The 14599-nt window shown below is 57.3% G+C and overlaps 2 protein-coding genes across 8 annotated transcripts in view; one reads left to right on the top strand and one right to left on the bottom strand.

The window, feature by feature from the left end:
- The first annotated feature begins 1480 nt into the window (after nucleotides 1-1480).
- On the top strand, nucleotides 1481-10944 carry PEA15 (proliferation and apoptosis adaptor protein 15). Its single transcript, XM_037023872.2, has 4 exons — nucleotides 1481-1641; nucleotides 7285-7458; nucleotides 8655-8810; nucleotides 8961-10944. Exons 2-4 carry the CDS (start codon nucleotides 7287-7289, stop codon nucleotides 9023-9025), a joined length of 393 nt encoding a protein of 130 aa, XP_036879767.1. The 5' UTR covers nucleotides 1481-1641; nucleotides 7285-7286; the 3' UTR covers nucleotides 9026-10944.
- A 349-nt stretch (nucleotides 10945-11293) lies between these two features.
- Nucleotides 11294-14599, bottom strand: part of DCAF8 (DDB1 and CUL4 associated factor 8) — a 37335-nt gene continuing 34029 nt past the window's right edge. For all 7 annotated transcript variants that reach the window (XM_073221832.1, XM_073221831.1, XM_073221833.1 and 4 more), the window contains 3 exons: nucleotides 14341-14460; nucleotides 13827-13943; nucleotides 11294-13203 (listed from right to left, as the gene is read on the bottom strand). In XM_073221832.1, the coding sequence (XP_073077933.1) occupies nucleotides 13087-13203; nucleotides 13827-13943; nucleotides 14341-14460 (354 nt within the window). In that variant the 3' untranslated portion in view covers nucleotides 11294-13086. The remainder of the gene's footprint in view (nucleotides 13204-13826; nucleotides 13944-14340; nucleotides 14461-14599) is intronic.

The raw sequence follows: 14599 nt of genomic DNA, 5'->3' as shown, positions 1-14599 counted from the left end.
TACATAGTATGGGCACCTGGCAATACAATAATGCGGGAGCTTACTGTCAAACTTCCTTCAGCGGAAGGCCCAGACTAAACAACAGCGCCCATGGTTTAAGCACCCATCTGTTCCAGAACCGAGGGACTTAAAGCTCAGAAGAATCCTGTAAATTGGGCATCAGCATCCCCAGGTTACGGGCAAGGACCCTGACGTCCAGAGACCTAGCCTGCCCAAAGAGTAGAGCCAGCAGGAAGCCCGAGTCCCCTGCACCTGCTGCCTCAGGAAGACAGGAACCTCACGGACTGTATGTAGTTAAGTCATTACGTTTCTCCAAGTGCCAGAGATGCTCAGGAAATTGTTTTTAGCCCCACAGCACAGAATGAATGAGATATACACAAAGGCAGATTGGGGGGCGTTGCTCTCAAAGGGACAAGGGCAGAACTGATGGAGGGGTCAGGGAACAGCAGACAGAAGGGCAGAGGAGCTGGAGCCCCATAGGGGCAGTGCAGACTCCAGGAAGGAGGGGCTCACCTGGGCTTCCTGAGGGTTTCAGCCAGGCCCGAGCACCAGTGAGGCCAGGGTGGCTCCAGAGGTGGCACAGACACTGCTGGGGCTCAGACCTCCTGCCAGGGCCAGACTCTGCCGGAGTTGAGGCGAGACCCCTGAGGTTGAAGATGGGGTGAAACAGATGCTTCCCCAGTTCTTCCTTCCCTCTTTCAGTCTGGCTGAGACTCTGGGGAGGAAAGTCCCTGGATGGAGGGGAAGTGAGAGCTGCCCTGCGGGGCCTGGGCAGAGGGGCAGAGCCCCGCAGACCAAGTGTGGCTTTGCAAATTGTCTATATTTGCATACTGAGCTCATTGCTGTTCTTTTTCTCCCCAGAAAATAAAATTACATCATGGTGGGGAGAAGGTGTGAGGTGGTATAGTTGGGAAAGGTGAGAGGAACACGAGGGGGCCGCTGGCATCATCCTGGAGAGAGATCAGTGGCGGGTGGAGGGGGTAAGGAGGCCACAAGTGGCTCCGGGCCACGACTCTCCCCTCCCCCCACCCCTGGGGGTGCGTGTGAGCGTCCCCAGCCCCTGGGGGCAAGAAGGTTTTCCAAATTCCAAGCCGGGCGGCTACGAGGAGCCGGAGGCCAAAGGCCCTCCAGCCCCCACACCCTGCCTTACCCCGGGCCCCCCAGGGCCCAGCCCTGCGCTCAGGGAAGGTTCCGGGAGGGGGGTGTCCCCCCGGGAAGACTCAGGCCCGGGAGCGGGGTTCGCCCTTAGGGGCAGAGGCAGCGCCCCGAGCCGGCCCTCCCCTTCTCGCCCCCGGCGCTCCAGGCGCCCCCGGCCCTCCGCCTCCCCGCGCCCCGCCCCCCGGCGCCCACGGCCCCTCCGCCTACCCTTCCCCGCCCCCCGGCGCCCCCGGCCCTGCTCCTCCCCGCGCCCCGCCCCCCGGCGCCCCCGGCCCCTCCGCCTCCTCGCGCCCCGCCCCTCCCCGGCTCTGACATCACGGCCCGCCGGGTGGGGCGAGGCGGCGCCGGGCTCGGCTCGGCTCCGCGGGCGGAAGAGGCGGCGGCGGCGGCGGCGGCAGCGGGAGCCGAGCAGGAGGCTCCGGACGCCGCTCGGGAACCGGGGACGTCGCGTGCCCGCGCCCTGAGCGCTCAGCCCCGGAGGCGGTGAGAGGGCGCGCGGGGCGGGCGGCGGGCCTGGGGGGCTCGGGGCGGCGGGGAGCGCGGGCGGCGGGCGGCGAGGGGCCCCGGAGGCGCGTCCCGGGCGCCGAGTGCGCGGCGGCGGCGTGGCTCGGGCCGCCCTGTCCGCGCGGCCCGGCGCGTGGGAGCCCGACCGGGCCTGGGCGTCGGGTGGAGGCAGCTTCCCGGCCGCCGCCTCCCGCGCCGCCTCCCCTGCCCTGGCCCCGGACTCGCGGCGGCCGGCGGTCTCCCTGCCCCGGCGCCTCAGCTCCCCGGCGGCCGCCCCTGCTGCGGGCCGCTCTCCGCCCCGGGCCCCCGCGGAAGGTGGGACTGGCGGGAGCCTGTCCGGAGGTAGGAGGAAGGAGCCGGGGGCCTGGGGGGCGAGGTCGCTAACGTGAAAGCCCTGATTAACTTCACATAATCCGTGTCAGGACTGACGGGGGCACACACACCTACGAGAGACTCGCCGGCACACACAGTGACACACGCCCATGTGACTCTTACACACATTTCGCACACAGCAAATCCCCAACGCGCTACACATCCAGCGCCACACCTCAGCGCCACTGCCGCCCCCAGCAGCCTCCTGGAAGAGGGCATCGCCTAACCGGGCGGCTGGGTGGCGGGCAGCGTGCCCACGTCCACCCTGGTTTTCTGGGCGCCTCCTCCCAGCCCTGGGCTGCGGATTGCCCTCTTTGAAACAGTGGGAAAAGATGGGAGAAAATCCTGGTCTCACTCCAGGACAGGGAGACAGGCTTTCGGGGAGTGAGCCCGGTGCCCTGAACCCGCGTGAGTCAGGAGGGCAGGGGCTGCGGCCCCTCCTGTTGGGTCCAGCTAGAGCTAAGGGTGCTGGGAGAGGCTGGTTTCTGGGCATCTGTGTGGCCGCGGGATGGAAGAGGGGGTGGGAGAGGGGGAGAAAGAATGAGAGTGAGTCAGCCAGCGAGGATGGGGCCCGAGTCAGAGAGAGAGAGAGAGAGAGAGGAATGTGTGTGAGAGGGACCGAAACATGGCCGGGGACGGGGAGGGAGGAAGTGGGAGACCGAGGCGGCACGGAGCGTGCCGGGCAGTGGACCACGGGGGCCGCCGAGTGGAGAGCGGGAAGGCAGAGAGTGGGGGGAGCTGGGGAAACGCTGAATCTGTTTCTGTTTCTCTACGTGCCTGGCCCCCAGGCTGTCACTGCGATTAGCTTTAATTGCTCTTCCCTTTGTGGTTAAACACTCTGGTGGGGGAAACTGCCAGAGATGCCCTAGGCTGGCTGCTGCCCTGGCTGCCTACTTCCTCCTGTCCCTGACACCTGTGCCCACTGAGGCTGCACGTGTCATCACACAGGAAGAGGAGGCCTTCGGAGCCATGCCAACCCCTCACTCCCACACTGATGCTCACGCACAAAGCCACGGCGGACACCACCAACCTGTATGTCGCCAGCCAACCCAGGCCCGTCCCCGCCAAACTTGCTGTCTCTTTACAGCAGGAAACTCACTCCTGCCTAACATATGGGAGCTCTGAGTATTCAGATGGGGACACTGAGTCACTGCTCTCAGGAGTCCTGAGTATCTGTTCATGGCTACCACCCGGTGGGACAGGATGCCAGCCCACTGGAAGGAAAGGAGAAGAGAGCTGGGAGACCAGGGAGAGGAAATGGGTGAGGAGAGACAGGTGGGAGAGGAGCGGAGAGCACACAGGCCACCCCCTGCCGGCCTGCCTGACCCAGTGTCCGGGGTCTCCTGACACCCCCACCCCCATCTGGGTCTCGTCTTCTTCTCCTAGACTAAGGGCTGAAGGCGCAGCAGTGCCCCTGTTCCCAGGGGTAACCCGTTTTGCTCTGGGACTGGACTGAACATGTTGGGGCTCACGTGTTTTGCCTCCCTTCATTCCCAGTTAGACTGTGGGGCCCTAGAGCCTCTTCCTTTGCTACAGGAATAAAGGTCTCCCCCCACCCGGCAGGCTGAATAGAAGCTGAGGGAGGGAGTCAATGGAGTATATGACATGAAAGAGTAATTAGGGATGAACTACAGGACTGCTTGAATTTGGGGCCCAGAATTCAAAATGGGAGCCCTGCCGTCCCCCTTCCCACCCCTCTGCCTCTTGATTACCACCTCCCACCCCAATCCCACGCGGCCCGCCGGGAGGCCTAGGCCGGGATCTCCAGGTCCTTGCAGCTGTGGAATCGCCCCTCCTCTCCACCGCAGGCAGCTGCAGCAGATGTGAGAGGGGAGGGCAGCAGCTCTAATGCGCAGGCTTTCGTAGGTTGAGGATTTGGAACCAAGTGCTGGGGAGGGGGGGTAATCGTGAATTCCCGTCAGGGTGCACACACATTCTTCTGGTGTGGCGACCTCCTCCACAGGTGGCTATCCCACCTGGCTAGGTTTCTCAAAGTGCCCTGGGGCCGGCTCCTTCCTGCCCCATGCCCACAAAGCACCCCAACTCCCACCCTAAAAGGTAGCATGTAATGGCCCTGACCTCCGGCCCCTCTTCCCCAGCATCCTCAGTTGGTTCCACCTTTGTCAGGGCTCCACCTGGGGCCAGCTTGGAAGGAGAGGGAGGGAGGAAGGAAGGAAGGTGTGAGGAGGCCGTGAGCAGAGCGCAGAATGATCGCGAGGGAAGGGGACCGACTTCCTGGCAGCCTCAGCTCCGGTTCCCGGTTCCTGCCGGGTATCCTGTCCCAAGAACGGCCTCCGCCCAGGCTGCCTGGTGTTCCCTGGGCGGCCTCTGCACTGCTCCAGACATCAGGGGAAATTTTCAGAGCTAGGAGGGGTGGAGGCTCCTGTCTAGGCCCTCAAGAAGCCTGAGTCTTGGGCAAGGAAAGTGACAGAGTGGAGAAGCTGAGTTTCTGCCAAGCCCCACCATGGCCAGACCACCCAAGACAATGGCTGAGCGCTGAGACCTGGGAGCCCCGTGAGGAGATTGCACCGCCCTGCACCCCAAATGTACCCTCCCCGAACTCCCCAAGGGGCTGTCCTTGGCCCTGCTGCCACACCCAGGCCTGGGTACAGGGGGTCTCTCCAGGGAGGCAAGCAGCAGGCCTGTCCCTGCTCTGGGTGGAGGATGTGACAGGGGGGGAGGGCTGGCTTACTCCTGTCCTTTCTATCCCTTCTTACTCACCACTCCCCACGCCCCTCCCCTCCAGTGGTGCCATTGTCCTGATGGCTGGGGGGGGGCACCCAGAACTGAGGTTGCTTTGGTGACAGCTGAGCTGAGGCTGCAGCCTCCTCCTAGGATGGGCTCCCCGCCCCCAGGACCCCTTGTTTGCAGCCTCAGCCTTTTCCTCCTCGCAGCTCAGCTCTCTTCCTCCATTCTGCACGATCCCCTCACCCTTCCTCTTCTCTGGATGTGAGTCGGTGATTACAGACCTTCTTATTATCCATACTGTCAGCTGGTTCAGACACACAATCACACAGACTGCAGAGACTCAGCCACACATCCAGTGCAGAACGTCCACACCCCGCAGATCCCAGCCGCCATCCCCTCCCATACCCGTGCCCACACCCAGGGAGCCCTGCGAAGCCGGGTGCACACACATTCCTCTCTTGCCACCTTAACATTCCCACCCTGTTTCTCTTAGAAGCCTCCTTGTATCTGTTTCACGCTTAGAAAGTGCCTACACACCACCCCCCACCCTGGGTGGGTGGGTGTCACACACGTTGATCCCTGCCTGCCTCCCTTCCCTGGAAGTCTGGGTTTAGATTCAGAGCCCTAAATCTTAATTCTCCCAGGAGACAGACACACAGACACACACACTGTCCTCCCACAGGATCTATTTACAAACTCTTCTTCATGAAAGGAGGCTAGGATGACCCTAAATTATGTCCCATTTTGCAGCTGAGGGTTTGGTCTGAGGTCCCCTCCACTGGGGCAGGATCTTTCTGGTGGCCTCTCGCCTCTGTCCCATGTGCTGCCCTCTCTTTTTCAGCTTTTCTCATACACCACCACCCTCCATTATTGTCCTCTGTGGACCTCCTCCCCATCATCCCTCTTGCTTGCACCCTCCCCTTTCTGTCCTCAGATTATCAGGGGGCAGGGGGTGCTGGGCTCCAGAGCCTGCTGCTGTGACCTAGATTTCAAGGCGGGGACGGTTCCTGGTGCTGACAGTCAGAGAGCATTGTTACTGGCCCAGCCTGGCAAGGCCTCCGCTGGGCCCTTCCGTCTGGTTGCACCTGGGTGTGCAAGTAAGCGTGCCTTTCACTGCCTGTTCCTTGTAGGGGGCGTCTGGCCCTGCTGCCTGGCTGTGTTTGTGTCACAGCGCCTGCCACCAAGGGTGCTTCTTTGTTCTGGCCCAAGTAGGGAGCTGTGAATGGGGACTCTGTGTCTGCGCCTCTTACTACGTATGTACGTAGTGACCATGGTTCTCTGCCTCAGTTTCTCTACGTAGGCCAGAAATAAGGAACCAGCCCCTTTCTATCTGCCATATTCCCAGCCTATTGTGATTTGCGGGCAGTCTCAGTCAGGTACAAGGTCATGGAGCTCCTTGCTGCACCCCTTAGTCTAGCCACAGTTTTTTTTTAAGTTTATTAAGTAATTTACTTCTCAAAATGCTTTACTTTTCTGATTATAAAAGAAATGTATACTCATTGTGAGGGGAAAACCCTGTTTTAAAACTCACCACTAGGAATTCACATTTTATCTAATCGAAAGAGTTCATTCTAAGGACCTTTCTTCCTGTCTTAGCCACAGTTCCTATCTTAGTGTGGAAGGTGGACCTAAAAATGTTCTCCCCTTTTTCACTGGAGGACCTTCCTGAGAGGAATGGGCTGCAGGTCTAGGTGAGGACTAGCCTTTCCCAGCCCCCTTTGGGAAGTTAGGCTGAAGGCGGTGCCCCGGATGTGAGGGCAGCAGGGCCACCTCCTTCCTGCCAGACACTCCCCACACTGCATGGAAACCCCTTCCCCTGCCACCCAGCCAGCCTGGGAACTGGGCAGGGGGCCAGCGCCAGCCGTTTGGTATTCTTGGGCGCGGGGGCTGCAGGCATAGCACAAAGGCTAGGAGAGAGAGCTGTGTGGAGGCCCAGCAGCGATCAAAAGAGAAAATGGGCTCCATAAAGGGTGCACTGCTTCTCCACTCCCCACCTTACCCCCAGGCCCTAATGACTGTGTACAGGGCTGAGCACGGAGGGGCTGGGGACCATCAGACCATGCAACTTGGCGTCCATCCTACATGAGTCCTTGGTGGGGTAGTGGAGCTGAAGTCAGGGACCCCTGTGCTTCTCAGGAAGAATGGAAGCTACAAGCCAGGAGTTCCAGCCAGCCCCTGCCAGCCCCCTCCAGACCCATTTTTGCTTCTCTGCCACAAGCAGCTCTCCCTGGGCAGTTTTTTTTTTTTTTTTTAATGGGTGGGGGGGTGGGGACTTAGAGGCAGCGGGTAAGAAAGATCGGGAGCAGGTTGCTATGGTAACCGCCTCCTCAGTCAGGGGAGCTGTTGCCAGGGTAACAGGGAAAATGGAGAAAAAAGATGAGGGGGGAGGAGGTGTGACTTGTCACTCTAGCTTCCAGCCTGGCCCCTAACTTCTGAGTTTCTTCCCATCTTCTCCCACCTCCCCAGCTGCGTATCCTAGGCACACGCCTGGCAGGGTGGAGGACCCAGGTGGGTAGAGGTGCGCCTCAAGCTCGGCCTTCTCTCCCTTTGTTCTGCTCCTAGTCATGGCCGAGTACGGGACCCTCCTCCAGGACCTGACCAACAACATCACCCTTGAAGATCTGGAACAGCTCAAATCAGCCTGCAAGGAGGACATCCCCAGCGAGAAGAGTGAGGCGATCACCACTGGCAGGGCCTGGTTCAGCTTCCTGGAGAGCCACCACAAGCTGGACAAAGGTGGGGCGGGGGTGCGGGCGCCCTGCCACCGGCCTCTCAGGCACTCTCGGGCTCAGTCTGTCCAGCCAACGGAAAGGCACTCAGAGCTCCTGTACGTGCAGAGCACGCCCCTCTCAGCCCGGCGGGATGAGCGATGTGCTGACAGTCGGGGGCTACAGGGCAGCGGTCTTTCCATGCTTCACTGTGCCCCTTGTCAGCCAACAGTACCCCTCAGATACTGTGCTGTTAGCCCATGTGTAACAATGTTAAAATTGAAGTTGAAAGTGACAACATTTAAAAACAAAACCACAAATTCTAACATTTTCTTGCCCACTTTTAGAGACCATTGCTCTGGGAGAAGCAGTAGGGAGGCGCTGGTATTTAAGATGGCCCTGAAAGGCAGGTGGCATTTCAGAGCAGATTGAAAGGGGAGCGTGCTTGGCACAGGACCATAGTCACAGAGGTGGGAGTACCTGGTGTGTTGGGAAAAACAAGGGGTCCTGCTTAGCTAGACTAGGGCATGGGGTGTTTAGGGGCTGGAAAGGTAAGTTAAGGCCATGCTGTGCAGGGCCTTGGTGGATGGGGTATTTGACAGATGAGCGTCCTGAGGGCCCTTCAGAGACACTAGCAGGGACAGCACGGAGGGAGATGGAAGGACATGGCACAGTGAGGGGACTGCAGTCGTCAGCGGGAGGCCCCGGGAAGGTCTGAGGGCAGCGGCCCTCTGAGAACCGGCCGAGCCACAGCAAGCATCCGTCCAGCCATGCCCGTGCCTTCTCTCGTTCAGGATTACGTTCTTCACTGGGCCCAGAATCTTCTCTGGGTCATCTAGAGATTCGACCCCTCCAGTCCCATGTGTGTTGTCAGCAAATTCTTTCTGATCCTTACTTGGAAGCAAAGTGGAAGAGGGACACGGTGGGTGTTGGGTATTTGAAAGCACAGTTAATTTTTCTATTCTCACTCCCCCCAACACAGGACCTGCTATTTAACTTAAATCCCCCATTCTAAATCCATAATCTAGAAACTTCCCTGATCAGCAGCTGGTCCCTCCTGGGAACAGTCTGTACTGGCTTTTGATGCCTTAGCTCCCTGTTCCTGGCATAGCAGCCCCTCCTCCCAGTGCTGCCCTGTCCGGTAACTGGTGCGGACGGCTTGGCCTGGCTTCTGGAAGCCGACCCCTGCAGCCGAGCCCTTCCCCCGTCTCCTGCCTTCTCCAGACAACCTCTCCTACATCGAGCACATCTTTGAGATCTCCCGCCGTCCCGATCTACTCACTATGGTGGTTGACTACAGAACCCGTGTGCTGAAGATCTCCGAGGAGGATGAGCTGGACACCAAGCTGACTCGTATCCCCAGTGCCAAGAAGTACAAAGGTGAGAAGAGGCCATGCCTTGAGCATGCCCCTCTGCCCTCCCACTGATCGTCCTTGGAGTACTTGAATTCTGGGGACGTGGGATGCTCAGTAGGCCTGCCTGGTGCCTCCTGTGCCCTCCGTCCACGGACACGTCCCTTTTTGCCTCCAGACATTATCCGGCAGCCCTCTGAGGAAGAGATCATCAAATTGGCCCCTCCACCGAAGAAAGCCTGAGCAAGGGAAGAGGAGGAAGGTTGGACCTTCATCGGACCATTCCCTTCCCCCATCCTCCAGGGGAGGGGGCAAGGGCAACCCCCCAGCCTACCCACTTACTAACCTGGTCCTAACCCCCGTCCTGTGCGCGTGTGTGTGCGTGTGCGCACGCTCTGTCTGTCTGTGTGTCTAGCTCATCATGCTCCCCCTCCTTGTGAGGGGGTGGGGGTCAGGGGCTGGGGGGGGGCTCGGTTCTCCCACTCTAGGAGGAGAGGGAGGCTGTTTCTATGCAAATAGAAATGGGCACATTCCTCCTTCCCTTTCCTTCCCGTTCCCCCACAACTCTAAAGTGTGGGAGCAGAAAGGACCTGTATTTCCCTACATTGAGGAGCTGAGGTGGGGGTGAGACCTGGGACAAAGGGGTGGGTCTCATGAAAAGCAGTAAGAGGGAAGGTGAGGAGGCTACCCAAGCCCACCTGGAAGGGGCGAAGGGAAGCCGGAGCCCAGTGTGTGCCCCCCCGTGCTGGCCTGGCTGAGTCGTCTCCAGCTGGCCCTCAGGTTGCAGGGCCTGGGCAAGCAGGTCCCTTTCTGCTCCCATCTCATGAGCCTATGATGGGTGGACCCAGGGATCCGAGAGGACCAGTGGATCCTATCCTGGCCCCAAAGTTTGAACCCTGCCAAGCACCCAGCATTGAGTACCCACCCCCACCTCTGCTCTGGAGAGCCTGTGCTGGGAGCATGCCCCACTGAGCCTGAGGGGGGTGAGGGCAGAGAGGGTCCCTTTCCCACTCCGTATTCCTCCTCAGACTGTTGCACATAGTGATCCCGAACTACAGAGGTTGGGGAATGGGATCCTTAGGTTTTAACTCCAATGCTGCCTCACCTCTTGGGTCCCAATGTGGTTACTGCAGGCAACCTTCCCTGTCTCCCTGGTCTAAAACACCCCAAGCCAGAAAGAAGGGAAGAAGCTAGGGTTTTTCTTTGCACTGATCCCATTCCACCTGGGAGGGCCATGGGAACCCCTCTCCCCCAACATCCTGGCACCTGGGGCTTGTGAACACCTGTCAGCCAAATCACTAGAGTCCAGCCAGCCCAGCCTCCCGCCTGTCCTGAGATGCCCTCTGCACCCCGACCGTGCTAACTGTGTGTACATATATATTCTACATATATGTATATTAAACCCGCACTGCCATGTCTGCCCTTTTTTGTGGTGTCTAGCATTAACTTACTGTCTAGGCCAGAGTTGGGGCCGGAGGGGAATGCTGCAGTGAAGGGAGGGGCAGAGTCAAACTGCCTCACAGTCAACAAAAAGAATTTTAAAAAAATTTACATTACATTCACTCTCAAGAGACTATTTAGAGAATGTTTTAAGTTAGGAGTCTTTAGGATGTGTGACCAAAACTTTAGTGGGAGGGGAGACGTGGCTTTGGAAGAGGCAAGAAGCCAGACTGGTTGGAGAGCACCCTCTACTCCCAGCCCAGCCCAGCTTGCGCGTCCCCTCTGGCCGCTGCCGCAGGTACCTGCCTTAATACATAAACCTTGAGTACTCCAGTTTGGCCTTAAAGGACCTTCTCAAGTTTCCCAGCCCTGTCTGGCTTCTCCCTCAAAGCGAGAGAGACACTTGTAGAATGTGGGGAGGGGGAATGAGCACGAACTGTCCTTCCAGTCAGGGTATGTGAAGAGAGAGAGAGCAAGACAGAGTGAGAGAATGAGAGAATAAGGAAGCTTTCTATGAAAAGAGGAGAGAATGAGATGGGAGAAGGGAGACAGGATGTTTATTCAGCAGAGTCTAGTAATTTCTCTGTAAGGCAAAATAATCTAAGACTAACCTGCCCTCCCACCCTGTGTACCGCTGTGAGAGCCCCTATCTTGTGCGCCTCTATCTGCAGTGTGCACGGCCTTGTTCTAACCCTGGAATAAAGGTGACTGATTGTACTGTACCTGTACCTGATTCTAGAATTTCTGTGAATGGCCAGGATCTGGGAGCCTTTGAATGACTGGTAAGGGAGGGGGAGCTATATTTAGTCCCAAGCCCCCTCACTGCAGCCTGAAACAGAGGCTAGGAGAACACCCCTAGTGGGTAAGTACCCCACACCCCCTATCTCCTGAGTAGCACTGAGCTCTGAGGCCTATGCAACTTAGAAATCTCTAGCTGGCACCCAGGCACTGGAAATGTGGATATCCCAGACTGGACTTCCTAAAATCGTAACGAGGGCAGGGCTAGACACCTATGTTGAAGGAGCAAAAATAGCCCATCATGAATGAATGGCCCACATATCACACACAGAGTAGTCAGAAAAAAAAAAGCTTTACTGAGAGAAAATACACAACAAATTCCAGAGTGCATGGTTTTCGGCCCGCTCCATGCCCCCACCGGCAACAGGAACACAGACCCCTCGGTCCCCACACATTCCCCACCGCAGGGAGGAAGTGCAGCAGCTGACACGGGACTGAGGGCTGCTGGGAGAAGGGGCAGGAGGAAGGAGTGTCTGGGAATCCCATCCTTTCACTCTTCCCTTCCTTCCTGGCCTGCTCTAGTAGAATCTGACTGTCCCAGGACACAGAATTCCTGGTTGGGGGCAAAGAAATAGCAGCAAAAGCATTTAAGGGCAAGAATTCAGTTGGGACTTTAGTGACCAGTAGTAAGACAGATGTCCCTGCCCCAGCCACCTTAATCAATCCTTAGAGTAACAACTTGTCCCTCAATCCCAAGGTATCAAGAGGTGGACAAGGTATAAAGTCAAACCCAGGAGGTCCTTCCCAATGGAAGGTTGCTGGTGTGGAGTCAGATGGTTAAAAGAATCAAGCAGCTAAAGGTAAGGGCGGGGGGTGTGTCTTGCGTCACACACGCCCTAGGAGAGACGGTCTCCAGTGGCAGAACCCTTTCCACCCACAGTTCCGTCAAGTTTTAAAGACGGGCCACTCTACTGGTAGAAGAGCCATCCTAGGAACCCCGAGACTTGAGGAGAAGCAGGAGATTTGAGGCAAAGGCTGAAAGTTTTCTGTTTTCTGAACCCTAAGACCGTGGCAGAAAACAGGGAAGGGCAGAAGTGAGAACTCCCCCCGTCTTGAGCCTCCTAAATCCTAAGGGGTGAGCCGCGACCCCCAGGGGCCGCACACAGAAGGTAGGATGGCCCCAGCCGTCACCCCCACATCATTACTCTCACTCAGTCTCTCCTGTAAGTCCCTTTATTGCAGTCAGAGGGAATATATATGTATTTAAACTTTGACAATAGTTTTAACATGATACATCCAAATTTGACTTGCTTTTTAATATATTTATAGATATAAAATTAGGCCTCTAACAGTGAGAGAGACAGGGAGATTGCTGCCACCAAACAACTTTCTTTTGTCAGTGACAGAAGAGGTAACTCCTTCCTATTCTTCCTCCACTTCTGCCCCTCCCCCCCGCCCCCAACCTCCCTCACCAGACCTACTATAGGGAGTGGTGGGGTGAAGGGAGGAAAGTGAAAGATACATAATCAAGTGCAAAACACTGTGAGAAATAGAGAGAACGAATGGGTGGGAAGGAAGTGAAGGGAGTGGGATGGTTGGGGCTCAAAGAACTTCCCAGAAAAAAAACAGGATCCTGGGATGGGGTTGGGGAGGGGTGGTGAGGGGGGAAACAAACTGTCAAAAAGGAAAACAAGGTCAAAAACCTAAACCAAAGAGAGAACGGCACCTCCACCACCCCCACTCTGGCCCCTTGGTACTGAACAGCTGGGTAACCCCCGACCCCCACCAAGAAACCAGGAAGCTTAAAGAAAAGAAAACCCCATTCCCTACCCCAAACCAGTTCACAAAATACACTCCAACCTCCCAAAAAAAGGGCTTTGGAGAGAGGCTATTTCTGCAGTCCTGTGCACCTCCCCACGAAACACTCCCCGCCAGGATTCAACTCCCACTTCTAGGTGCTCTCCGCAGGCTCGCTCCCTCTGGTTTGTCGTTCTCCTGGGTTGTCTTTTATCTAAAGCAAGAAGTCCAAAGTGCGTTTCTGCTGAGTGTTAAGGGCCTGGACAGGAAAGGACCGCCCAGGCAGGATGGGGCCGGCAGCCCAGCCCGCCCCTGCGGGGAGCCAGGCCTCAGGAGGGCATGCACTGCACGCGGTCGGGGCCCTCGTCCTCGTCGGAGGTGTCTGAGGAGCTGGGAGACTCGTCGGAATCTGCGTCCGTGGCCCCAGGCCCAGGTTCTCGCCAGCGCTGTGGGATGGCAAAGGCCTGTTAGTACCTTCCCGGGAACGAGGACAAGCCTGTTAGGTCTTCACTGTCACTCAGATGCCTAGGCCAGGAGTCTGCAAAATTTTTCTTAAAGGGCCAGACAGTAAATATTTTAGACTCTCGGGACATTAACTGTCACAACCCTTCAACTCAGTTGTTGCAGTGTGAAAGCAGCCACAGATGATACAAAAACAAATGGCTGTGACTATATTCCATTAAAACTTTGCTTACAAAACCAGGCAGCATACTGACTGCCACAGCTTGCTACCCTGCTCTAGGCCTCTTACAGGCCCGGCAGGTAAACAGAAGGGTCACCCTGAGGCTTAATTTCTTCTCAACTCCTTTCCCACCTCCATGCCTTTGCCTTTATGAAGACAGCGCTATGCACGCATGGCGATTGCGAACAAAAAGCAGCCACCACCCATTTCTGCTAGTGGTTCTTCCAAGGCTACAGCAGGGCTCTGATGGGAATGGGGGACAAGGGATAAGAAACCCAACCAAGACCACCTGCTTCCTCAAAGTAAGAAGGAAATGTGTGCCCTGGGGCATTCTGCCCTCTGGAGAGAATCCCTGCCCTTGAGAGCTCACTGCCCACTCTGGCCTACCCGGTGATGGCGTCTCTGTCTCAGGTGATGCATGAGGAACCAGAGCATGTGGCTGTCAAACAGGTCAGTGTGGTGCAAGCTGTCTTCATCCCGTTCCCTCTTGTTCTTCTTAATCACCTGGGATCAAAAGAGGGGTGGGGCCGGGGCTGGGTGATGCGCAAGAACCCTGGACCCAGTCAGAGAAGGCTGGCGTTCTGTCCCAGGAGAAACTTCCCCCAGGAGCTGTTACACTGAAGTGGAGCAGGTTCGATTAGGAAAGGATGTCCCAGGTTTATCCATTGAGAAAGTGGGATGTTTTCAAATAAAAAATGATGTCCTCTACTCCCAACTCTTCTATGAACTGGGAGCACTTCAAAGCTGCCCCCAGGACCTCTGGACTGGGGCGCTCCTGGAGAGGCAATGGCAGGATGTGGAAGACAGCGTTGAGCGCAGTGCCGTTAAAGAACTGGGCAGGTGATCCTTACGCCAATAAAGACTCCTAACAGCACATGGGTATCGGCAGTCAGCTACTTACGTCCTTTAACCCTGTAAGCTCAGTGGAAGTTTCAGCTGTGGGTGCCCAGATCTTGACATCATGGTCTAGGCCACTGGTTGCCAGCACAGGCAGGTGAGGGTGGGGCTCAAGACAATTCACCTGGTCAGGAGGAAAACAAAGCAGACTCAGGGGTGTGAGGGAACAAGGTCTAAAAACCACTTCTCACCTTGAGCCAAACAACTGTCCCCTATCAGGGCTGAGGCAGACGCTGGGAAGGCAGGCCCACCCGCCACGGGGC

The sequence above is a fragment of the Manis javanica genome, chromosome 14, assembly GCF_040802235.1.
Source record: "Manis javanica isolate MJ-LG chromosome 14, MJ_LKY, whole genome shotgun sequence".
NCBI classification, from domain to species: Eukaryota; Metazoa; Chordata; class Mammalia; order Pholidota; family Manidae; genus Manis; species Manis javanica.
Note: the sequence above shows the minus strand (reverse complement) of the source record. Positions and strands in the feature narration are given on the sequence as shown.

Bases quoted from the DNA above. Each gene is read 5' to 3' on its own strand.
- PEA15 (XM_037023872.2), top strand. From the start codon at position 7,287: ATGGCCGAGTACGGGACCCTCCTCCAGGACCTGACCAACAACATCACC. The intron at 7,459-8,654 runs GTGGGGCGGGGG...TGCCTTCTCCAG, and splicing joins CCACCACAAGCTGGACAAAG to ACAACCTCTCCTACATCGAG. The intron at 8,811-8,960 runs GTGAGAAGAGGC...TTTTGCCTCCAG, and splicing joins CAGTGCCAAGAAGTACAAAG to ACATTATCCGGCAGCCCTCT.